The sequence below is a fragment of the Xiphophorus couchianus genome, chromosome 13 (genome assembly GCF_001444195.1).
Source record: "Xiphophorus couchianus chromosome 13, X_couchianus-1.0, whole genome shotgun sequence".
In the NCBI taxonomy this organism is placed as follows: Eukaryota; Metazoa; Chordata; class Actinopteri; order Cyprinodontiformes; family Poeciliidae; genus Xiphophorus; species Xiphophorus couchianus.
The window spans coordinates 1,442,206-1,466,046 of record NC_040240.1 but is presented as its reverse complement, the minus strand read 5'-3'; the positions used below and the strand labels follow the sequence as shown (position 1 = coordinate 1,466,046).

Below are 23,841 nucleotides of genomic sequence, written 5' to 3'. Positions count from 1 at the left end.
ATCTAATCATGTATTTTTTATAAGTTATGGAAAGACTCAAACTTAAACGGTGATTTTGTTGTAGGCCAAGTTGTCTTACAACATGTCAGGGACATGAATAATGTTCAATGGATTTTAACATTTTGATCACAAGATGAACAGGGTATTTCTGAAGCGTATATAAATGTTGCTGCACAGTGCAGTCAGAGTTGTTTATGTCCAGCGGATGTCCAGGAGGTGGCAGCTCGCAGCCCACAGCTTCAAAGCTGTGCCATCATCTTCACCTGCCCTTCAGCTGTCTGCTCTAGCACAGTTCCTGGAAAAAGAGGAAGATTGAGGTAAAGATATTTAAAAAGGTGAATTATTAACTTTGCTGGCTACAGTGTTTTGGTTTTGTTGGTTTGTTTTTGTATGTTTGTCTTCATACTTGGTCTTTTATAAAATGTTTGTGTTTTTATCCACTTCATCTCACACAGTTCTGTTTCACCAGTTTTACTATATTATATAAAACACAGCATTATTTAATTTGTCTCACTGGTTTGTAGAATCCACCGGTCAGCATCTTATTCTCTGGTGTAAAGAAGCAGTAGATAGAGGTGGACGCTCCCTCTGCTGGGGTTTGGATCAAGAAACTCAAGATCTTAGCTATGTTACTTAATTGCATTAGAAAATGGCACCATGTGCCTGGAAAATACTCAACGCTGCATCTTTAAACAACAAAGCAAAATCTGCTACAAAATGACTAGAGCTTTTACTTTGTATGTTTGGAAACACTGAGATAAGTAGGTGTGATTTGTGGAAAACGTTGTTTTTTTTTTCAGTAAAATTGCTTCTGATTGCTCATTTTCTTGCTTAGCGCAGTTGTGGCTGAGGCATGAGACTCACCCTGGCTGCAGATGTGGACCTTTTATTTTTACACACACAAGGAGGGACACTCATTCAGGCGGTCAGTCTTAGAGTGGACTTTCCACAGCTCGGAATCTATCACTTGTATTGAATATGGTTGGTAGGCTCTGATCCCACCTGCCGATCGGGCTGACACCAACATCTCGTTCAGTCCCGAGAAGTGTAACATTACGTTCCGTTAGCCAAAAGTGGGATTCTCCCACTTAGGCGTATTCCTCAATGTCTTTACAATATGAGAAGGAAGTGCTTAGTGAAAGTCCAAAGTGGTGCTGCAAGAGTATCACTTGAAGATAATGCCTTGTAGGACAGTTTACCTCCATCCAGTCCCATTACTATCTTCTGTAACACCTCAAAAGTGTAGCGAAGGTCAGCAGGGTTGGCTAGGTTCAGTTCATATCAGTCCAAAAAGCATTACAACGGCTATTGGCACACTATCCAAATTGGACACCACTCTGTTGCCTCCAAGAACAACCCCAAGTCTTTATCTGCTGAAGCCTAGTCTTTCAGATGAAAACGCCAATAGTGGTGGCTTCAATAGCCTCTTCAATGGTAGCTTCATCCACACCCTATGCGAAGAGGTGGCAAGTTAATATCTTTCTCTAGACCTAACTATCTTGACAAGTATAAGTACACATTTCATTCAGGTTGTCAAAGTAAAGAGCTTAGAGTTAAAAAAATAGAAAGAAAGAGAAGACATGAGTAAAATGTGAAACTTTTATTAAACGTGACAAAAAACATCAGGAAACATAACTCTGACGTGTCTGTGAACAGAGTTCCCCAGCTCTGACCCGAAAAAAGCCCCGTAGCGTTTGCCATAAAAGGTGAACAAAGGTGCGTTAAGGCTCAGATCAGGACTTCCACCTTAAGACTTCTAAAAACACCCCGGTCTCATTGGGCCGGAGTCAGTAGTGTAACAGCTCACCAATAAATACAAAGTGTTATTTGATCGCTTCAGGAATCATGCAGATGCAGGAACATTTACATCAATCAAGTCTGGACAAAGTATTGCTCTTTGATCGCTGGTGTTCACTTCCTCCTACTTTACAGCAAGCAATCGTCTGCAAGAGCTTCAGACAGACTTTATAGGTCCTGGTAATAAAACAAAAACAACAATCTAAAAATGCGTCCAAAAGATAGCTTGACACTGTTTCTGGGGGCAGCTGGAGATCAGGAGGTAGAGTTGTCATTCACAAAGAGAGAGTCCTTCAGGTCCCATCTCCTCTGGTCGATGTGTAAACAAGTGCAAAAACTGAGCCCCACGTTGGCCCCCGGTGTGCTTTCAGTGTGACAAAAACACGCTGAATGTTCAGGGAAAAAAAGAGCGCAGGATGAATGAGGAGGTGAAGTGCTGAGTGAGGCTGCAGCTGTAAGGTTCATTGAACAGTGTCAGACTAGGAAGAATAAAAAAAAAAGAGTAAGATATTCAAAAGTAGGGAGAGAAAAGAAGTTTGAGTTTAATGTTTGAAGTGGAAGCAGCTCATGTGGAGGTGTTGATCTTCCTGTTGACGGCCTGTAGGAGGAGCAGTGAGTACTCCTCAAGTAGAGCCGCCGTCTTCACCTCCCCCACTCCCCCCAGGCCCCCTTCCAGTGCCTGCATGCTGGGTGAGCCCAGAGGGAGAGAGTCCAGCTCCGCCCTCATGGCCTGGAAGGCCTCTGATAGGAGGAGAGACATCTGACACTGGCTGGGGGAGGAGTCATCTGCTGAGGAGCCGCTTACCTGGAACAACAACAATCTACACGTTAACCTATTGAACACTGTAAAAACACAAAGCCTTAGCACGTATTTATGGTCTAGTTTCTACTGCAAATATCTTAGTTCCCTTGAAATAAGACAAAGCAAAATTACAAGTAACTTTTCAGCAAGATGTAGAAGCTTGTTTTAAGTCAATAACTCTGTAAAATTGATTAAAGAAAACTACTAGTTCCACTGGCAGATTATTTCACTTATAATAAGATATTTTTTCATGTTATAAGTGAAAAAAGTTAATAGGTTCACCAACAGCAGTCTTCTGATTACAGACTTTAAAAAGCCTGACCTGCTGATTACAATTTTGGCCGATAGTGATTTGGTTTTTATCTGAATGTCACTAAATGTAGCAAGAAAGTTGCTGAGTTGGCAGCAACGACCTGATGGGCCGGTCTGTCAGTCAAACCTGTCAGTGGCTGAGGACAGTGGCTGATATTTTACTCCTCTGCTGATGTAGATAAGATCGGCTTCACATGTACGTATCGGCTGATCACCGATCTAAAATGAAGGATATTAGGGCTGATTTATTGATGCAAGCCCAGAAAAAAATCAGAAGAGCAGGTGACTTAAATCAGGAGATTTTCAGCTTGATCGACCCTGATGATGACTTAAAGATACACAATGTAAAAAGCAAGAAAGGGTCACATTCACAACACTCTTCCTGATGCACAATATTATTGTTTTTAAAAGAAGACTTCAATTTAGCTATTTTCTGTAAACCGCCAAACTCTATTTTCTACACCATGTCAACAAACGGCTGTGATTCACTCTTGGGAATAGAAAGCAAAACTTTTAGTTCATAATAAGAAGGCTGAATGCCACATGGCAAAGTTGTTTTATCATTTTTTGAGAAGAAGTGTGAGCAATAAGACCTTTTTAAAATCAAACTGTGCTTGAGAGACTTTCAGCAGATAACAGGAAGGTTGCAGATGTGCTTTGGTAGAGGGAATTAAGATGACAAACTAATGTAACTTGACAATGAGCAGCAGCAGGATTAGCAGAGGAAAGCAGACAGTCTGAGCAACATATGATCATCACCTTCCTGTATAGATGTGTTGCTCTCTTAAAGCATCTCTGCAGTTCACTGGTCAGAGCCTTGCATGTCTCCATGCTGACCGGCTGATCTGTAAGAGGAGCAGCAACAGGTTAGCCCACTTCCATCTTCACTGTATGGACAGACAGTAAACACACAGCACAGCAGCAACTACAGTCAGAGGAAAAAATCATGTCCAATTTTATTAATTTGTGGGAGAAAATGAGTTCAATGCGTCAGTTATAAACCCAGTGGAGAGCAACCACGTAGCAACAGAAACAGTTCATAACTTTATCCTGCGGAACTTAAATGGTCTAATAAAGTCTACAATATTAACTGCGAACACCTTCAGTACATACATTTAGAAATCTTCTTTTTCGATGGTAGGGCAAATGCTGCAGTTACTGGGTGTGCTTGATACTCCAGGCATTAAGGTAAATGTCTGAGGTCTAAACAAGATATTTATGCCTAAGTATGTCAGAAAACACACAGGCTGTGATAGGGTGTCCTAATTTTTTCATGTGACTGCATGTTGTTCACAGAAATACACTCTCATACAAGTGGAAGGAGGCAGCAGAAAAGAAAGGAAAAAAGGGAAACAGCTAAAAGGCCAACAGGAGACACATCTCACCCGTTGCAGAGGGAGAGGAGGAGGGGCGGAGCCAGAAACATGACAGGATGAAGTGATGAAGAAAAAGAGGATGAGAAGGAAGGCCAAACCTGGATCGTCTATGGCGTCTCCACTGGTACCTGCACGCGTCAGAGTGTCCTCCTGTCGGGGCAGACCCACAGGACAGACGGACACAAGGGGAGAAGGCTCTGAGGAGGCGGAGCCAGCAGGCTTGGACGAAGGAGAGAAGGAGTCCAGGGAGATTTTGTCCGGAAGTGGCCGGCTGCTGCCTGGGACGCGAGCCTGGAGGATCCGGGAAGAAGGGCTTGCTCGGTTACCATAGCTACCCGCTGACAGAGGCAATGAGGAAGAGGAAGAGGCAACAACAGGCGCAATGGCAGCATGTTGGGGCGTGGCCAGAGAGGCGTTGGCATGCACCACGGCAACGAGAGGCGGGTAGGATGCTGTCTCTTTGAGCTGAGACGCTGCTGAGCTGGACGCCACGGCAACATCCTCAGCAGGCTCAGAGATGTGGAGGTTGTCGCCAATGGAGACGGAGCGGGACATCTTAGCCATGGAGCTGGCAGTGGGGCTCATGTAGGAGCGAGGCGCCGATGATGTCAGAGAGGGAGAGGAAGACTTCCTCGGCGTTGCCGTGGCGCTCTCCTGCAGGGGCGAGCGGGGGGAGCTGGAGCTGACCTTTAGAGTCCACTGTGCTGTGGGTGGGGGCTTCCTAGGGGACGAGGGGAGAGTGGTGGGACGCTGAGGGGGGGCGTCCCTGGACAGACCAGAGCTCAGTTGGGAGTCCAGAGAGTCTCCTGATGAAACAAGAGAACAGAGGATCAGCTGTAGAGGCATGGATAAGGGTGGGCTGCTGCTGGTGGGGGTATGAGGGTTACCTGTGCTGATCAGCAGGCTGTGGACTGACTGGGCCTTTTTGAGCCCCGAGGTCAGGTGGGAGGCAACTGAAGGGACCACCAGGCCTTGCTTCCCTCTGGGTTCGACCGAACTTTGGACCTTCTCCTTCTCTGATGGAGTCTTGGTGGAGGGATTGGTAAGGCTGGTGGTCCCTGCTCCGTCCCCCTGGAGCGGACTCTGACTGTGTGCATGAGGAAGCTGTGATTGGTCCTGGTGAGTCTTTGAGGTCTCCTGCTGGACCGATGACTCCTGGCTGTCCTGTGTCCGGCTCTGGATCCCGTCTACCAGGGGCCGGACTTCAGAGACCAGGGGCCTGGCCTTCACCTCTCCCACCCCTCCATGGGAGCTCCACATTGGGGGAGGAAAGTCAGTCCGACTGAGGAGCACAGACAAGGTTCAGTATACAGCAATCCACCAGTGTCTTTGTGTGTGTGTTGCTGCGTTTCCGTCGACTATATAATTGCATAATTTGACATTTCAAAAATGAATTCACTTAATGAAAACACACCAATTTCATTTAGTTTTTTTGAAAAAATGCTTTGCCACTTGGATGAGGAGGATTTTTTGCCACATCAAAATTGCTTTATTTTGCAAAAATTGCAATAGAAACACTTTTTTGCATCACACGGGTCACATGATCAACAACCCGATGTTGCCACTGGCACAAACCATTAAGAAGATCACAACACAAAGTAGTTGAAGGATGATGGTGCGGTGTGTTTTTTAACACGTTGCGCCACAGCCAAAGCTCCCATAGCTTTAGCACAATGCTCAGTGGGAGCGCAGCAAATTTCACGGTCAGACAGCGGGGAAGTGGGAGAGTTGTCCCGTTAGACCGTCAATCCCCGAAACCACACAAAAGAAAACTTGTGAAAGTTTGTTTTTCAGTAGTTCAGTAGACTAGGTTTGATTGCAGACCAAAATTGCATCATTTGTTACATCTTTAACTGGTGTGGTTCACTTTCACTGCACTGTCAAATGAACCAAAACCTTTGAAAAACCCGTTCTCCCTCTTGTCTGTGGAGACACTGAACCAAGAACCATGGAATGTAACAACAAAAAAGCTTTCTCCTCGAGATGGAAACAATAATGGAGTGGCATCAGATTTTAGCTATTGGAATGATTACTTTTTTGTCTTTGACAAAAGACCATGAGCCATTTATCCCACTAGCACTGGACTAATGAGCTTGTTTTGGTTATATTTACCCAGAATGTTTTGTGCTGTAGTCCACTTTCTGCTTTTGGAGCAGTCTCTGATCCGCTGGGATTCACATTTGCATTCAAACCACACTAGAGTTCGCTTCAACCAAACAGAGGCCAACGTTTGTAGATGGATTAGAGTTTGATTACGCCTTCACACCCCCCAAACGAAATAGACTTTCTATGCAAAAGGACTGAAGTTCCATTAAAGTGGACTAAAAAGGGATGGTGTGAATGAACTCTAAATGAATCTAAAAGCCAGGAATCCTTTTCCTTCTACTTCACAATTAATAAAGTTTCTATCTGTCCAGCAATCTGTCTGACTGTCTGTCTTATGAAGTTGGTGGTTAGACAGTTTAAGCAGCGTGAATACTTTCAGAGGGCTCTGTAAGTCTCGTGTGATGATGATCGGAGATGTTTTACCTTCCACAGAAGTTCTGGGAGAGGAACCTTGAGGAGATGCTGAGACTCTCACTGGAGCTGTGACACGTCCTGTTTGGATCACCTGGTAACAGAAACATTTCACAGGACTTACTGAGACCCAGAAGTCACGATTGTTGTACAACTGTTGAAAGGAACATCTTAATTCATCATTAATTCCAGCACCATAAGCACTGTGGGGAACAGCAGGATGAAGGTCAACAATGTGTGAATGAAAACAATGGGAAAACAAGAGGTTTCATGTGGAGGACATGGAACGCTGTGTTCAACAGTTTCTAACATCATATTATCTGTTTCCATTACAAATATGTGCAAAACTTTGTTGACATTCTGCTAATGTTGAAAAAATACAATTTCGCACTTGCAGTGTTTCCATTAAATAACAATTAAAAGAATGAAAATCACACGTGAATAAGTTTGTTTACATAGTAAGTCATTACAAAACATGCAGCAGCATGATACTCCCACTACCTCCTGTCGCCTTCATTGTTATTTGTGCCAGTAGTAACATCTGCTTGTTGATCACGTGACCCGTGTGATGCAAAAAAAAAGTGTTTCCATTGCAATTTTTCAAAATCTATTTTGATATGGCTGAAAAACCAACTCATCCTATCCCAAAAACCTTTTATCAAAAGACATACGTTTTCTTTTTCGAGATAGGTGTGTTTCCATTAAGTACATTCATTTTAATAATTCCAGTATTTACAAATTTAAGGTCAATGGAAACACATCTAGAGATCAGCCCTGGTTCTAGTGTCATACTGTACCTGAAGCAGACAGCTCAGCCAGTGTAACAAAGTGCTCCTTCAGGAAAGCCTCCTGGTCTGGAGTCTGAGGGACTGCCTGAGGCATCCCGTCTTCTCGGCTCTCTTGTCTTTCCTCGTCCTCGTCCTCCTCCATCTCCAGCTCTGAGGAGTTCCCATCCACACTGAGAGGTTCTGTACGCTCCGTATCTGGTGAGATCAAAGGAAGGAAACAGAATCACAAAGGGATGACAAATTATCTCAGCCAGATATCACCGTATGACGCTTTTCCATACCGTCTGCAGCTGGTCTCTCCGGACTGGACAAGGCGGAGCTGAATCTGAGGGAGCAGCCGCTGTCTGGACTGGGTTTGTCCTCCCGGCCATGTGGAGCAGAGGGACACGCCTCCTTCACCTGGAAGTCACTGACAGGTTGTATGGAGGTGTTTAGAAGCTGATCTGTACTCAGAGTGGAAAAGTAACTGTGCTGGACTTTAGGAAATGCTGTGAATCATTCTGTTGATGATGAAGAGTGACCGCCAACTCCTTCAAACTTAAAGCTGGTGACAAACAATTATTCAACAAAAATCTTTGTTTGTCAGCTATCATTTTAAAACTATTCATGAAACTTCCAAAAGACTATCCAAGGACAACCAATCATGGAATCTAGCTCGAAAATGATGATTACATATGTGGCACGTGTTTTTCAGCTCTAATTCTAATACCATATTTTCCAGACTATATGTCACTTTGGAGGATTACTTGCATTAGTCAAAACATGTGAAATGAAGAGGAAAAAAACATATACAAGTCTGATGGCAGTTTTTGAAGCACAGATGTCTGTGCTTTAAGTGTGGATGGTCAGTTACAGCTGTACTCTGCTGGTGAAGTACGCAGCAGAGCGTAGCGGAGACGCATGCAGTAAATCTGGAGCAATATAAAGGTGCTTGTGTTGCATGAAGAGGTTGTTGGCTATTTTAGAATATGTTACTGTCCGCCAGATACTGGTTCAAAAATAAAAATGCTTAAGAGTGTGAATACTGTATAAACCATGAAGTGTATTACCTTCCCACCAGGCTTATTCTATCCTCCCATTTGTCAGGGAAGAGAACTGGATCCTCTCTGTCGAGGCTTTGAAGCGACAGCAGAAAGTAGTCTGGCCTCTGATTGATCTTCACTTCATCATCTTCCTAAATAGACAGAAACACAAAACATCACCAATAAAATACATAGACTCATTATTGTCTCACATTTCACTGCTAGCTTTTATTTTACAGAATGTATAGTGCAAAACACCAAAGTAAAGTCATTAGTGACTTAGAACAACTAGTCCTTTCAGCAGGTGGTGATCTGGGACACCAGATTGAATTTGGAGTCTGAATGTGGATTTTGTGTCAATCCCACTGTCAGTTATCCTACAACATAAAAATGTTCTATTCAAGGATGACAACCTGAACTGGCTTTGGACTTCCTGTATGTCACATACTATAGAAGTTAAGCTAGACACAGTGCAGTATAAAGTTGTACTCTTCACTCTTTAATTGTGCAGTTAGACTGTGGTGAAAAATCCTGGATGATAAAGATTACTCCCTAAGAGTGGAGACATGGGATGGCTGCTGGCTGCAGAATCATATTCTCATATCTCTCTGGATTGAGAATACCTCATAGTTAACAAGTCTTGTTTGTTTTCAGTGAGGGACATGCTGTCCCACATCATCACACTGCCTCCACCAAACGCTGTTAGATTTTGGCTGTTTTTTTTATGACTAAAACCAACATCCTCAAGGTAAAGCATTACTGGATTCGGCTAAAATCAAGAGCTTCTCACCCTCACAGAGGGGACTAGAAGACTAACTGTACTCTGCAGCTCATCACTGTTCCGATGAATCATCGGCTCCACATCCTGCCTCCTGATCGAGTCGTCGGCGTAGGCCCAAGCCCTCTCCTGATTGGACAGGATCAAGTGTAAAAATGTAACAATTGAGTGACATTGTAGGGACTTTCTTTGCAACCCAAAGCCCTCAGCCATGTGGTGTGTGCCTTACTTCCTCCTGCTCCTCCTGACCTTCCAGGCAGTATGAGTCCAGCAACCTCAGGTCTAACATGGATTTCACCATCAGGGCACCGTCGGCGCCCGCTGTCCTCCTTGACCAGCGGCGGCGAGGGAGCGGAGCATCAGACGTCTCCTGATGAATCAGAGCACGTGGTGTTTACAGAGTTTCTAGTCTGCTGTAAGTTGTTGTCATTACAGGCGAAGATGTGATAAAAAATAAATCAGTTGGAAAAATGTGCCAATTTTCAGCAGTTCTGACCGGCAACCGACTCAAAAATATGGTTGCTACATTCTGCAGATTTTTCATTTAACCACCCAAGCCTTTTCTATGCAATATTAGAAATATGTTAAGCTATACAAATAAACAATTCCATAACTTTACCTGACCAGTTTAAAATATCCACTGAGTCATCATTTTGTTCATGTTTAACGACAGACACTCTCTCACAACAGTTTATTGTGGTGATACCTCTGATCCTAACAAATACTTAATGACTGCTCACAGCAGGAAGGCTGGCAAATTATCTTGAAAGCAGCGGCTCTTAAAAGGAAATGTATTGAAATGAAAGATCAGAATGAAACCAGAGATGGGAACTTACTGGTCATGTTTAGATGATTTGTTTGATCAGTTTTAGTTGTGTTTAGGCATTTTCTGCATAAAATGGTGCCAGTTTCTCTGTATATTTGACGTAACTAAACATGGGATATTAGACCAAAAAAAAAAATCACTTACATTCGTGATCTCTCTGCTGTGCATCTCATCAGATACTTCTAAAAGAGAAAAACACATGAATACAAAAAGATGAGATTACTTGACTACTTTAAGGTTAAAGGTTGTGTTGATAACAAGTCTAACATGAAGATAACGGCAGTGTCTGACCTGCAGCCTCCTCCGGGCCGTCTGTGGTGATCCCTCCCTCCTCCTCCTCTGTGTCGCTATCAGACGACAGGTTGACCACACAAGGACTGGGCGTGGCCCCGCTGCTCAGACAGACAACATGCAACAACACGTCAGCACACCACAACATGTTCAACGCGTGCAAATCAAATCTTAATTGTATCGACGACTTTCTTTAAATAAAGTTTCTGTTGAAGGCAAAACCTGTCTTACCTGGGCTTTGAAGCCTTCTGCTCAGATGCACTGAGGGAGTTAGGAACAGTGCTGGGAGGTCGAAGGTCAGCGAGCCGCTGCCTCATCCTGATGGTCAACTCTGGGTTTAGACGCCACACGAAGATACAGCTGCATCAACAAACACAAATGGATCAGTGCAGGTGTTGATGGCGAACGTAAAGGACCAGACATCTCGGCGAGCTCTAGATTTCATTTATGGGCATCAGGGGAATAAATAGATACATTTACTTTACATACTTTTAAGATTTTTATATGTGGGAAAAGTTTTGAACACTCTGTGACATTTTTCTTTCCTCTTCAGAGTTCTGCACTAGTTTGCGTTGATCTGTCCTAAAATTGTTACATTGACGTTTGTGGTTAAGTGACAAAATATGAAAAAAGTTCAGAAACAGTTCATAGTAAATATTTTAATATAAAATATTTTCATAGTAATAAATATGAGAGGTACCTGTCTCCTGATACGGTGATCAGGTGTCTGCAGTCACTGCTGAACTTCAGCCCCGTTACAATCTCTGAAACACAAGCAGGAACCAGACTCACCATAAGAAACAGCTCTGAATTCAGGCATGTATTAAAAAAGGTAACATAGAAACAACATGGAGGATAACACACAGATTCCACTGACCTGAGTGACCAAACATGGTGGCCACACATTCTCCAGAAAAGAAGTCAAAGATGGAGACATTCTTGTCTGAACAGGAAGTAGCGATGTAGAGTCCTGATGGGTCGATCTGTACCTGAAGAAGAAGAAGAAGAAGAAGAAGGGAATGACCGAGTATTCCTTTAAAACATCACCATGGCAACCAGCATCTGATTACCTTAATAACAGTCCCATCCTCGCCCTGAGAACCTTTATACACCTTCTTTTGTTTGGCGTTTCCGATATTAAAAATTCTGCAGAGATGAAGCAGAAAAAAATCATCATCATCATCATCATCATCATCAGCAGCAGCAGCAGCAGCAGCAGCAGCAGCAGCTCACATACCTGCATACCTGCCCTGAACACACAGAGACGAGTACAGTATATTTTTGTAAACCATTAAGAACAAATGTGTTTTCTCAAGCCAGGTTGCAGCGCTGCACCAGAAAATGGTGCAGTAGGTATGCCAGACCAATCGGTGGCGCTGTAACACAGTCAAAGAAAACACTGAATGGCAGTGTTGGCAGATTAAGAAGGTTTTACCACAACAAGGCTTCTTTTTTGAACATGAGCTGGAAAAAATAGGTTTGGGCTTATGGATGGAATTTAGGCTTTTTTTTCACAACATATGATGGGTTTTTAGAAAGTAAAATTATGTGTTAATGCACTAATTTTATGCATTTATTTTGAAATATCTAGAATCTGTTGAACTATGGCAACTATTAGTAGCCACTGGTTAATCAAGAGTCACTATGTAGTGCTATTGTACAACTGAAATCCCAGTGCAACTTCAATAAAACAAAAACAAAGTTACCTTTTCCTTCCCTTTTTCAAATGACTGTGTGCAACAAACCAACTAAAGAATGTTTCTTATCTGAAGGTTTTTCCTCATCATGTCTGCCCTGTGAAGACTGAAACATCAACATGTACGTCACAGTTTTAGGCCCCGAGGTCTAAACATAGCAGCGTAGGGATCTACCTGATTTTGCGGTCCTGACAGCCCACTGCTGCGTACTTCCTGGTTGGTTCCACGTCCATGTCGTACAGAGTGGTCTTCCTAACAACGTGATGCGTCCGGGTGAACTCCAAACCCTCTCCCATCTGAGAAAGAAGGAAAGGGAAAACCATGTGATTATCACTGATCTGGCAGTAAATAAAAGAGGTGAACTCTTTTATTTTAGAATATTAACAGTTTTCCTTTTCTGGTTTTTATTTTCCAACATCATCCCATGATTCTTTTCTGGTAAGTAATGCGGCTCCTACCTGCTGAGCTGTTCGAAAGTAGACACTCTTATCAGCTCCACAGCTGATCATCCACACCTTCCCCTCGTTGGCTGGTGAGATGATGAAGAAGAGAAGTTAAAATCCACAGCAGGGATCACAGGCAGACAGGCCAGGGTCAGATTCTAACGGTATGATCCGCTTTACAACAAATTTTAGAGCTTCCATCCTTCCCTTTTATAATTAAATAATTTATCTCAGATCTTTCTATAGGAAAGAAGGGAAGAAATAAAGGAATAGACCAATTAAGAAATAAAAAAGAAAGAAAGGGATGAAGAAATAAAGAAGGAAAGAAACAGAGGAAAAAAAAGACAGGAACAAGGAAACTAAGAAAAAAATGACTTTTATCTTTTTTTCCCATAATTATCCAGATCTGGAAAACAACAAATTCAAGGCTTTTCTAAGCTTTATAGGGACCCTGTTATGGTGAAGAATATGACTCGTTTTCTATTCTACTCTTTTTTTTTAAAGTTACACATGTAGAACCAGCTGATTTTAGATTAACGACTACAGGCTGTGAAGCGAGCTGCAACGTTTTGTTCCTTAACATCTGAAAATCTTTCCATCCTGGTGAACTGCTCTATGTTCTGCGCAAGAAAGGCGAAGCAGCCTTCTGTAAGCCAGCTGAATGGCAGTGCGCAGCAGAACATGCCTAACCAGAGTTTCCAGCAACTGACCAGCAAATCTGACGGCAGTGATGGAGGACGAGTGTTCATCCAGAGTCTGTACCAGGCTGTACTCTCTGGCTGCATCCAGGACGTGGATCAGACGGTCCCGACTGGCAGTGGCTAACAGCTGGAGCCCTGATACACACATAAACATACACATAAACACCCACACCCACACACACCACCCATGCCCACCCACACACACAGGACGACAGATGCAATCAAACACATACAATTTTATGACATAAATATGATTCCTTTTTAATGTGTATGTCAAGAAACGTCTCTTATTCCTGATTTCACATTTTTCTGTAGGAATGATTTTAGTACCAAAATTTTAGCAGAACTTAGTGTTGAGATTCTTTGATGTTAATTCGAGGTTATCAAATTTCACGTCTGCTGTTGTTTTATTGAGTTCACATTTCTGATTCTTTGGATCGTTAATTTCAATATTTGCATTTTCTACAGTAATCATTATCCTGCGTTCAAATATTGAAAAGCTGCCATGCTGAGTAGCTTCATCAGGTTTGTGCATCTGCTAATGCAGCAACAATGGAGCAAAGCTGCAGCTCTGACTGCATGAATGTGCTTCACAGTCTTTATGTTCAAGGAGCTCCAGGAGCTCAACATGATATTTGCAAATCAGCTTGAAAACCAATTAACATTTTGCTTCCACTTCAAAATGAAGCACTACTTTGTGTTGATGTGTCATATAAATCAAATCAAACACACCCTGGAGTTGGCTGTATGTGACTAAATGTTGAAAAGATTTCATCGCAGTGTGTGACTTCTGACTCTCACCAGTGTCTGGTTTAGAGAACTCCAGGCAGAGAATCTCTGAGTCGTGAGCTTGAACATTCAAGATCTCCTCCATGCTTTCCAGATCATGGATCCTAGGAAACACACACATGTCCAGACACACACATACATCAGTACAGACATATACAAAGCCATAACAGCTTGGGAAATCTTTTATTATGTGCTTACCTCAGGACTCCAATGCGATCTCCAGAGGCCAGGTGTTTTCCATTCGGACTGACTCTCAGAGTCCTAATGCCCACTCGGTTCTGGTCCATCTGCTGTCCCTCCGTCACAGATGAGCCCCCCTTCTCTGAGTTGGCACCGGCTATCGTGATGCTGTCCATGTCCAGGAGGCTGCTCATATTGTTGTCCACATATAGGACCTTCTGCAGGTCCTGATGGGGGAAGACGACAGATGTTAAACTGTGGAGGACTGATTGTACGGGTGTGTGTGTGAGGGCATGTGTGTGTGTGTGCGTGTGTGCTGACGTACGTTGCTCAGGATGTTCCTGTGGAGGACATTGTGTCTGTTGGTGTTCCACAGTCGGATGGTGTTGTCAGAGGAGCAGGATAAGAAGGAGCCGGGGGGGAGCTGCGCCTCACCTGCTCCTCCTTCCTCTGTGCAAACCTGCAGAAGTCAGAGAGGCAGGATGGGTTTCACCCCACTGATCACATGAGGGTCCTCAAGGCTCTATTCTAGGACCATTTTTGTTCAATATCCACATGAATTCTCTAGCTCAACCTATGGAGCACTACAAAATATTCCAACATACATATGCTGATGACACACAACTTTATAGTCTTGTCACAACTAGAAATGCACTGATCCAATATTACCATCTGTATCGGTCCAGTTGTTGAAAAACGTTCTAGATCGAATATCATGACAATGTTCCCAGCCTGCAAGGCCAGATCTATTCAATCTAATTCTAATTATTACACTGTGTTACAAAAATTTTTTTTTGGGAAGTTGTCTATGTTTTTTCAACTGAATTAGGACTATTTTGCACTGCTGGATCCAAAAATGACATCAATTTTTCTCAGTCAGGTCAGGTTTTTGTTCTAATTTGATTTAGAGAAATTTGATCTTCTGATTAAATTGATAACATTTTTGTGACATTATCAGTTCATTTCCGTTCATATTTCTTATCCAATAAAGGTTTTCGGAGAAAAAATGTTTTCTAACAGAGTGCATTAATTAAATATTACAAACTTGGATTTCTATAAATTGAATAATTAACACTATTAAGTGTAAAACATCTTTGTGGTGCAAAATTCTCCATCTCTTTTCTGTCCTGATGGAATCTCTCCTCCTGCTCATCACTCATTGATCCAGATGTCAGAACAAGTCTGTCAGGATCTGTGTTTTTCTGTGTTTATTTAGAGTTTTCTGTGTCCTTAAGTTTCTTCGTTGTCCTGTCCTCCCCTTGATTGTTCCCAGGTGTGTCTCGTCTCTGTGATTACCCTCCCGTGTATTTAACTCCACCTGTGTTCCTTGTTCCTCGTCGGGTCCTCGTCAATGTCTAGTCTAGTTGTCGTCAGTGTTTCCATGTGCCTGCTGTTCATTGTTTGGACTGAGTTTTCTTCATTAAATGCCATTTTTCATCATACCTGGGTCCGCTGCGTCTGCCTCACCATCCCTCACCACACCGTTTCATGACAAAGTCCTGCATTTTGATGCTCATGTTGCTCCATAGTTCAGAAAGTTTATCTAATTGAGCAAAACCAATAAAAGTTTTGGATTCAGCTCATCAAAATGACCCTAAAAGTTTTAAAGAGTTGTAAAACCCCTGACATTTTTTTGGCTGTTGACCAGTGTTATGTATTTTACATTATATTTAGAATTCATAATTGCTTTTTCTGAACCATTTGAAAGAAGGTTTGTTACAGTTTATTTTTACATGTTTGACTAAAGCAGTCAACCTATTGTTTTTGTTAGTTTCTTTATTATTTATTTGACATTGGCTGTTCCTAAATGCATTGACTGAATTAAGTTGAACTACTTTTACATGTTTGGCCAAACTTGTGAAGCTGTTCATCTTCTCCTATAGAATTTATCAGCAGCTTACAATCTCAGTGCATTACCGCCGTCAACCAGACTGAGGTGCAATCCACAAAATGTAACTCTTCTCTATCTTCTTTTAGGGCTTTTGGGTGGTTGGAAAAAAAAACTTTAGGTGTACATTACAGTTCACACTCTATTTTATAATGGAGTGTGCAGTTCACACTCTATTTTATAATGGAGTGTGAACTGATACAAATGTAACTCTTTAGTCTAGCTTCCAAATGATTCATGTTCCCTTAGTCTATCTGTTGGCCTTCTCTCCCAGCTGTGCCTCGTTTGTATTCAACCACCTGCATCTTGTCAGAAATCAAGCCCTCCAGTATTTCAGCTCCTCATTCGTTGCTGGACTCTTCAGTTGCTTCCTGTTCTTTTCCTGCTCACTCATTGTTTCAATTCGTTCATGCCATATTATAGGGTTATTACAAAGTACAAGTTCATTCCCAGAATCATGACTAAAAGTCACAAGGAAAAGACACAGCTGTTTCCATCTTATTATTATGACTGATATTAGAGCAAGGTGAGGAAGAACAGAACACCGACCTCGAGGCCCCACACGCAGGATGAGTGGTAGAGGGCCGAGTAGAGCTTCCCTGCCCTGCGGAGCTCCTGGACGTCCCACACATAAAGACTGTGATCGTTGTAGACGCAGGACAGCCAGCGATTGGTAGGGTCGAAGGTCACAGCTACGGTGTCTGGGTAACGAGAGTCTTCTCTGGAGGAGAAGAGCTGACTGAGGGAGAGGAGGTTGAGAAGAACAGAAGTAAATAGGTTGATGTCCAGTGATCAACTGACCTCAGAATGACCTGTATGAATGAGACCTAAAGCAGACCATGAGTCTGATTATAAAGCCGAACTACAGAAAAAAAACAACCTTTACATACTTTCTTCAGTTACAACTAATACTTTATGTCTATTATACTGAGTTTTATGTATTATTTGTTGTGTTGCCTTCATTGCTTTTGACAAACTGCAGATTTCTGGAACTTGTCATGTTTTAGCCCCAAGTTCAGATGGATTGATCAGAGCTCTGGGATGTTGTTGAAGATCATAACTGCTTTAAGCTTCTCCTGAACTTTCTCCCTGACCGGCTGCTGGTTCTTTGGTCTCCATGACGCTGATGTTCTCCAATGTTCTCTCACAAACCTCTGAGACTTTCCATTATTCAGTTACTAAAACCAGTTGACGATTATTTCAATAATTGATTAATGATTCCAGCTTTAGGTGGGTTTACCTGGCTTCCACTACAGAGGCGATGTCAGCGCCCAGGCAGTGGGGGCGCGGCAGAGAGCAGAGGAAGTGCAGGTTGACGGGACTGAAGACTCGCACCGTCCCATCAGAACAACCGCAGAAGATAAACTCCTCGGTGACGGACAGACAGGTGGCCTGAGACGACTAGAGACACACAGACAGACAGACATGCTCAGAAACTCGGAGATGGAGACTTGTTCCATGAAACAGCTTAGTTTACTACATGACCGCAGGGGAAAAAGGCCAACAACTCTAGAACAGTTGATATGAACCGGATGTAGCCGACGGGCTGAACCGAAGGAGCTCAGTAATCAGAGCGGGTTTATTCATCAGTCGGCTTAGTTCAGTTGGAGAGCCAGTCATGAATGCATGCTTTGATATGAGCAATGAGGGTGAGAGGAAGAAAGTGGGTCTTTTGATATCTTCCGCCCAGTTAGTCTTCGGAGACAAACAATGAACTTTCTTGTGTTGATCTGGGCAGTTTGGCTGGGCGAGCGCTGGGTCGCATCAAAATGAGTGAACGGTGACGCTGGCAGCTGTGAGGAGGATTCTCTGTGGAGCATCTCATGATGGAGTATGAGGTTGTGGATTAAAAAAAAAGAAAGAAAGAAAGAAAGGATTCAGAAAATGCTGGAGTGAGAAATGACACAGCCTGAGGGAAATGATTCCAGGTGAGACAGGACTTACACAAGCAGAGTCGATTCTCTGCACAGGAAGCAGAGGGGAAAGCAGAGGAAGTTCACTTTAGAGCAAAATTCACATCACATCAGCGACACACACGCACACCCACCCCCACGCATGCACACCCCCACGCACGCATACACACACTGCTGTTAAGCCAGTGACATGCCAGGACAAGGTCTGTGCTGCTGCAGCAGGATAAACCTGACGGATCGGCTCAGGTGACGAAGGTTGATTTTGTGTGAAACATTGAAAAGTTTTTACACCTCCTGAACGCTTTCGTTGATCGACCGATACAGGTTTTTTAAGGCCTTTCTCTGCAGCTGCTCCAAAGTCACCATGAGGCTGACTGATGCTATTCTTGTCCTTCAGTTAGGTTAGATGGACGTCCATGTCTTGAAATGTTTCCATGTCCAGATGATGGATTGAACAGAGAATCTGTGATGTTCAAAACTTTGGATGTTGTTCTAGAAACTAACTGCTGACATTTAGTGTTTTTGTAGTGCAACTGGCATTTTTGTAATGACAACCCATCTCTTTTCAGCCAAAATATGGAAAATAAGAAATCATGAACAGAAAAACAATCCAAATACTGCTGAAGTGCATCTCCAGAGAATAACAGGAATGTAATTTTTGAAATCCTTAAGATTCCTTAAACATCCTTGGACTCACCCGCAGGTCCACCCACTTGTCAAGCAGCCTTCGGTCATTAAACTCACACAGCAGACCTGAGGACGTGATGCAGAAGGTAGAGGAGGACTGTCGCCCGCGGCCACAAGCCACGTCGCTAAAGAAGTTATTCCGTAGTTCTCCGAGCAGCCCTGAACGCCCCAGCAGGGGAACGGTGGCGTTCACCTGCAGACAAACAAACAATGGCAACAGTCCGCTCCGGTTCTACTCTCAGCTGGTCATAACGACATTAGTGTTCACACTGAACCTTTGAGGTCTTGGTGTGGTCCAGGTACCAGAACTTAACGTGTCGGTTGCCAGCAGTAACAAAGTAGGAGCTGTCGTATGAGAAGGAGACGGCCGTCACTTTGCTGGAGACCTTATTGGCTGCCACCACCACGTTTTTCTGACAAACACACAAGAGAACATGTTAACAAGTGGGATGAGTGAACGGTTTCCCCTGGCGCCCGCCCACCGGCTGCAGGTGTACCTTCCAGTTCCACACGTTGACCATCATGTCGTGCTGGTAGCCCACGCTGACAATGTATTTCCCATTGGGAGAAAACGCCACACAGGACACTCCATATTTATGCTCCTGCAGCTCTGCGACCTGAGCGTGCTCCGACACCTCCCAGACCCGAACCGCTGGCATGTGACCGCTCTGAGGGAGACGGAGCGGGAAATCAAAAACATGAGAATCGTCTTCAGGAAAACTCAACCCTGCGTTCTCTGATGTTTTTATGTGGAGGTCAACAAATACTCACCTCTCCCGTTACGACATATTTCCCATCGGGAGAAAATGCCAATGTAGTGATCGCCTTTCTGCACACACACACACACACACACACACACTCATCAGATTATGATGTGATTATGGTCTTCGAAGTAAGGTAAGGCAGTTTTATTTATATAGCACATTTTCAGCAACAAGGTCATTCAAAGCGCTTTACATGAGTAAGACAAAATAACAAAAGAAAAGCAAAAGGAAAACAAAAAGTATTCCATAATTTCTAAAGTAAAGAAGTTTCTCTGGATAAACTAAGAAAAGAAAAATAGCTTCTCTAGATTCTAAGTTTGTTCAAAATCCTACACTGGATTGAGTGAAGTATAAAACTAAATGTTCCTGTTTTCGGTTGCTAAGCAGAATAAGATCAGGTACACCAGGAGTTTCTCTGTATAAACTAATAAGAGTTTCTTAGAATCTTTTTGCTCTAACTAATAGGTTTGATTCCTGTTCAGGATTCCTGTGAGTGAAGTATATATACTAGATGCTCCTGGTCTGAGTTGCTAGATAAGTAAGTATAAGTACTCCATAATTTATAAGTTAGAAGGAGTTTCTCTGGATAAACTCATAGGAGGAGAAGTTTCAGATTCACCTGCTTCACACAAACATTTCTGAGAACGTCAAAATGCTAAATTTACTAAAGGAAATAAATAAAATTGGATCATCATTTTGTAGGAAAAAACAGAAAAGTTCCATTACAAGCACAAATAGATAAGGTAATTAATGCTGTAAATGAGTGGATGTAAACTTTTCTCTTGAACTGTACACAGAAAGGTGACTTCCTCTAGGATAACCTGTTCATAGTACTGTAGACATTTGGATGTGTTAGCTTGGGCTGCAGAGGTAGAGGTCAGGGGTCATTTTACCTGGAACTGTTCAAGATGTGCTGCTCTTTGTTCTTGCGAGGATTCAGCAGGATGATGACACACCTGGAGAAACACAGGATCACAAAGGCTGAGCGAGACAAACAGAAAGGAGGCGTGTGAGAGAGAAAAATGAAAACAAGCTGGCAGGCAAAGGAAGCAGCAGAACAAACAGTACAACACAAGGCAGCAGGTTAAAAAAACTCCTTATTTTAATCGATTTTTCTCCAGCACTAACTGTGGCTGCTCATTAGGATTTTTAATTTAAGGCTAAGGAGACAGATTATGGCTTCATTAAGAGAAACGGCTACTGTGAAATATACTGCTCAAAAAAATAAAGGGAACACTTTAAGTGTGAAACACCTGTTTAAGTGTTCCCTTTATTTTTTTGAGCAGTGTATTTCCTGGGAGTGTTCATGGAGAAGTTTAAAGAGGGTCAGAGAGAGGGGCTTTAGGGATGAGTACATGTTAGAGAGGAACAGAGATCCTGTATGATGTAGCAGGCAGGTCTGTGGGGTGGCACCCAATAAAAAAAATTATTTTCAAAAATTGCCATAAGATAAAGTCATTGTGGGACAGTGTGGATTAGAGTAAACAAATGAAGATTAGGTTTTCTACGCTAGCAATCTAATGATTTACAAAATCCAATCACTGCACTGGTTAGTAATAATGCAAATCAAGTTTAGACTACACGCATGTCACTGTGTTTCCATTCACCATGACATTGTGAAATTAGGAATTATGAAAATACATTTGCTTAATGGAAACATGTCAATTTTGGAAAGACTTGTTTTAAGAAAAAAAAATGTGCAAGGATGGTTTTTTGGCTGTAGTGATATCAGTGTATTTTGCAGAACTGCAATGGAAAAACGTTTTTTGCATCATACGAATCACAGGATCAACATCTTCATCTGGCGGAAAAGACAAAGAAGACGACAGGAAGTGGTAAGAGGATCAAGGAGCAGCTTGACTTTGGATTGTCACGTAAACAAACACTTGTGATTATGATTGTGTTTCTTATTTAATGGAAATACCACAATTGAGAAATTGTGTCTTTGACTTTCATGGAATTTTGACAAAGCTTTGTGCACGTTTGTTATGAAAATGAAGCTAATAATTTCTCCTCCCCCTTAGTTTTTATGCTGCTGCTAATAGGCATCACTTATCTTTTGTTAAAAGGGAATCCTTCTTAAGGACTATGAAGAAGAATCCTTCCTAGTGCTAGTGCTAGTGATCCAGTGCTAATGCGAGGAGCAAGCACTAGCACTGTTGCCTAGTGCTTGCTCCTGACGATAGATTGCTTTGGAGGTGAAGACTGGATGTAACCCACTGACTTGCAAACAATTACATTTGTTGGTGTTTAGGACTACACAGTTACCAAAAGAACTTCTGGCCCTGTGAATTTTGGGAAGATACTTCCGTAGATTTGGCTTCTTTTAAATTGATACCTTCAAATCCAATTAGATTATCTGTGGAGCTTGTAGGTCACGTCCTTTCAGACTTTCCCACAAGGCCCTAATGTAAAAAGATTGACAGAGAAAATGAGGGATAACTCTTTGTGGAATGTATGAAAAGTTTCCAGCTGTTTTGACATATGGATGAAAACAGACTTTCTGAAGTCATAATGTTTGCCTGATGAATAAGCTTGACTTTGCATTGTTATTTCCATTTCATCGCTCAACCACAACTCTCTAGACACACACTGAGCTTAATTATGACCTGGTGTTGGGAATCGGGGCTGGGCTTCACTTCCTTTCCCTTCCAAAGCTAGTAAAGAGTTTTCTAAGCAGCCTTGGCTCCTGGCTGAACACGTCTGAATCAAGTTAGAGTGAATTAAATCTGCTGCAGCTTATGCTCCAATGCCCATAGGCTCAATGTTGTGGTGCAAAAAGTTACACAAACCATTTTTCCAACAAGTACTATGCTGGCAAGATTCACTGCTCCTTATGGGGCTCAGGTTTTGGGGCCCATAAGGAAAATTGCTGTTTTTAGATTAGATTTAGGACTAAGGTGTGAACTTAGTTGAAGTTGTCTTGGGTTAATCATGTAATGGTTACGATTAGGACAATATAATATAAAATGAATAAAAAATGAGTGGAAGTCATTGCAAAGTCCTTGTGAAAATAGAAAGACCTATTTCTATTCTCACCTTGGAAAGCCTTGTGGCCTTCCAAGGTGAGAAATGCTAAAACACACACACACAGAAACCTTATGAGAGTCGGCGAGCTGTGTGAAGCTAAGTTATGCTGAGTCTGACTGGAGGTGTGAAAGCTGCAACATCAGCAGCATTATATTCACCTTTCTTTCACACTGTTTCTAAAAACCAACATTCCTTACTGCAATTATCCTCTACAGCACAGGTGTCAAACTCCAGTCCTCGAGGGCCGCTGTCCTGCAGTTTTTAGATGTGCCACAGGTACAAAACACTGGAATGAAATGGCTTAATTACCTCTGTCTTGTGTAGATCAGTTCTCCAGAGCCTTAATGACCTAATTATTCTATTCAGGTGTGGTGCAGCAGAGGCACATCTAAAAGTTGCAGGACTGCGGCCCTCCAGGACTGGAGTTTGACACCCCTGCTCTATAGCTTCATGTACTCTGGAGACGGTGGGCTTCACCGCCAGGCGTCTTTATAGTGCTTTGTGTAAGACTGGTGCTTGTTTTTAACACAGTTGAATGGTTTTTTGTTTTTATTTCAATTCAAACTTGGTACTAAGTGTAAAACGGCGTGTTGTATGTGTTTGTGAAGATCTTGAGGTGTTATTAGGGTGAGGCTGGAGAAGCAACTCATTGTGGGGGAGAAGTGAGGGAAATAGAAGGGTGAAAGGGTTTTGGTTTGTTTTCTGAAAAAGGCTTAAGAAAAGCTTCCATCTTTTTGGCCAAAGGTTCATCAAAAGTTTTATTCTTTTTTATTATTATTATTATTGTGAGCTATGCTGGGACAAACAAAATTTCCCCTTTTGGGATCAATAAAGTATTATCTATCTAACTTTTCTAAAAACTAAGGGCTCCAGCTGGAGAAAATGTTTAGTTTGGTCAAATCAGACTCAGTTTATATGTCTACTTAACATGTAGGTTTTAAAAATAATCAATATTTTGATAGTATCAATAGTATAAACTAATATTCTTTAGATACTCATCTCACTAAATGGATACAAATTGAGCCCACCTTAAAGCACTAATCATAAACATTAGTCCTGCTAACACTAACGTGTTACACTAACACTGTATTTAGCAGACGCTCAGGCTAAATCGCTAACTTCAATTCAGATTGTATCTGCCCTTGAAAGACTGTAGCCCTCAACTACTAATTTGATTTTGACAGTGTAATGTACATATTCTATAATCCTGTTGATATTGTATTTATGTTTATATCTTGTT

The 23,841-nt window shown here is 42.4% G+C and overlaps 1 protein-coding gene across 2 annotated transcripts in view; it reads right to left on the bottom strand.

Moving 5' to 3' along the window:
- Positions 1-1,585: 1,585 nt before the first annotated feature.
- The window catches only part of mapkbp1 (mitogen-activated protein kinase binding protein 1), a 37,822-nt gene continuing 15,566 nt past the window's right edge, over positions 1,586-23,841 (bottom strand). Inside the window, exons 3-32 of one of the 2 annotated variants that reach the window (XM_028036329.1) lie at positions 20,465-20,527; positions 19,579-19,636; positions 19,305-19,475; positions 19,083-19,220; positions 18,818-19,000; positions 18,152-18,169; positions 17,448-17,608; positions 16,757-16,946; positions 14,645-14,779; positions 14,338-14,546; positions 14,152-14,243; positions 13,360-13,485; positions 12,665-12,735; positions 12,381-12,502; positions 11,580-11,655; positions 11,387-11,498; positions 11,210-11,273; positions 10,741-10,869; positions 10,510-10,610; positions 10,363-10,400; positions 9,622-9,762; positions 9,405-9,521; positions 8,642-8,766; positions 7,874-8,001; positions 7,602-7,787; positions 6,817-6,898; positions 5,175-5,569; positions 4,386-5,093; positions 3,671-3,756; positions 1,586-2,602 (exon numbers count right to left, since the gene is read on the bottom strand). In XM_028036329.1, the coding sequence (XP_027892130.1) occupies positions 2,363-2,602; positions 3,671-3,756; positions 4,386-5,093; positions 5,175-5,569; positions 6,817-6,898; positions 7,602-7,787; positions 7,874-8,001; positions 8,642-8,766; positions 9,405-9,521; positions 9,622-9,762; positions 10,363-10,400; positions 10,510-10,610; positions 10,741-10,869; positions 11,210-11,273; positions 11,387-11,498; positions 11,580-11,655; positions 12,381-12,502; positions 12,665-12,735; positions 13,360-13,485; positions 14,152-14,243; positions 14,338-14,546; positions 14,645-14,779; positions 16,757-16,946; positions 17,448-17,608; positions 18,152-18,169; positions 18,818-19,000; positions 19,083-19,220; positions 19,305-19,475; positions 19,579-19,636; positions 20,465-20,527 (4,465 nt within the window). In that variant the 3' untranslated portion in view covers positions 1,586-2,362. The remainder of the gene's footprint in view (positions 2,603-3,670; positions 3,757-4,385; positions 5,094-5,174; positions 5,570-6,816; positions 6,899-7,601; positions 7,788-7,873; positions 8,002-8,641; positions 8,767-9,404; positions 9,522-9,621; positions 9,763-10,362; positions 10,401-10,509; positions 10,611-10,740; positions 10,870-11,209; positions 11,274-11,386; positions 11,499-11,579; positions 11,656-12,380; positions 12,503-12,664; positions 12,736-13,359; positions 13,486-14,151; positions 14,244-14,337; positions 14,547-14,644; positions 14,780-16,756; positions 16,947-17,447; positions 17,609-18,151; positions 18,170-18,817; positions 19,001-19,082; positions 19,221-19,304; positions 19,476-19,578; positions 19,637-20,464; positions 20,528-23,841) is intronic. The other variant, XM_028036330.1, reaches the window with a different exon arrangement.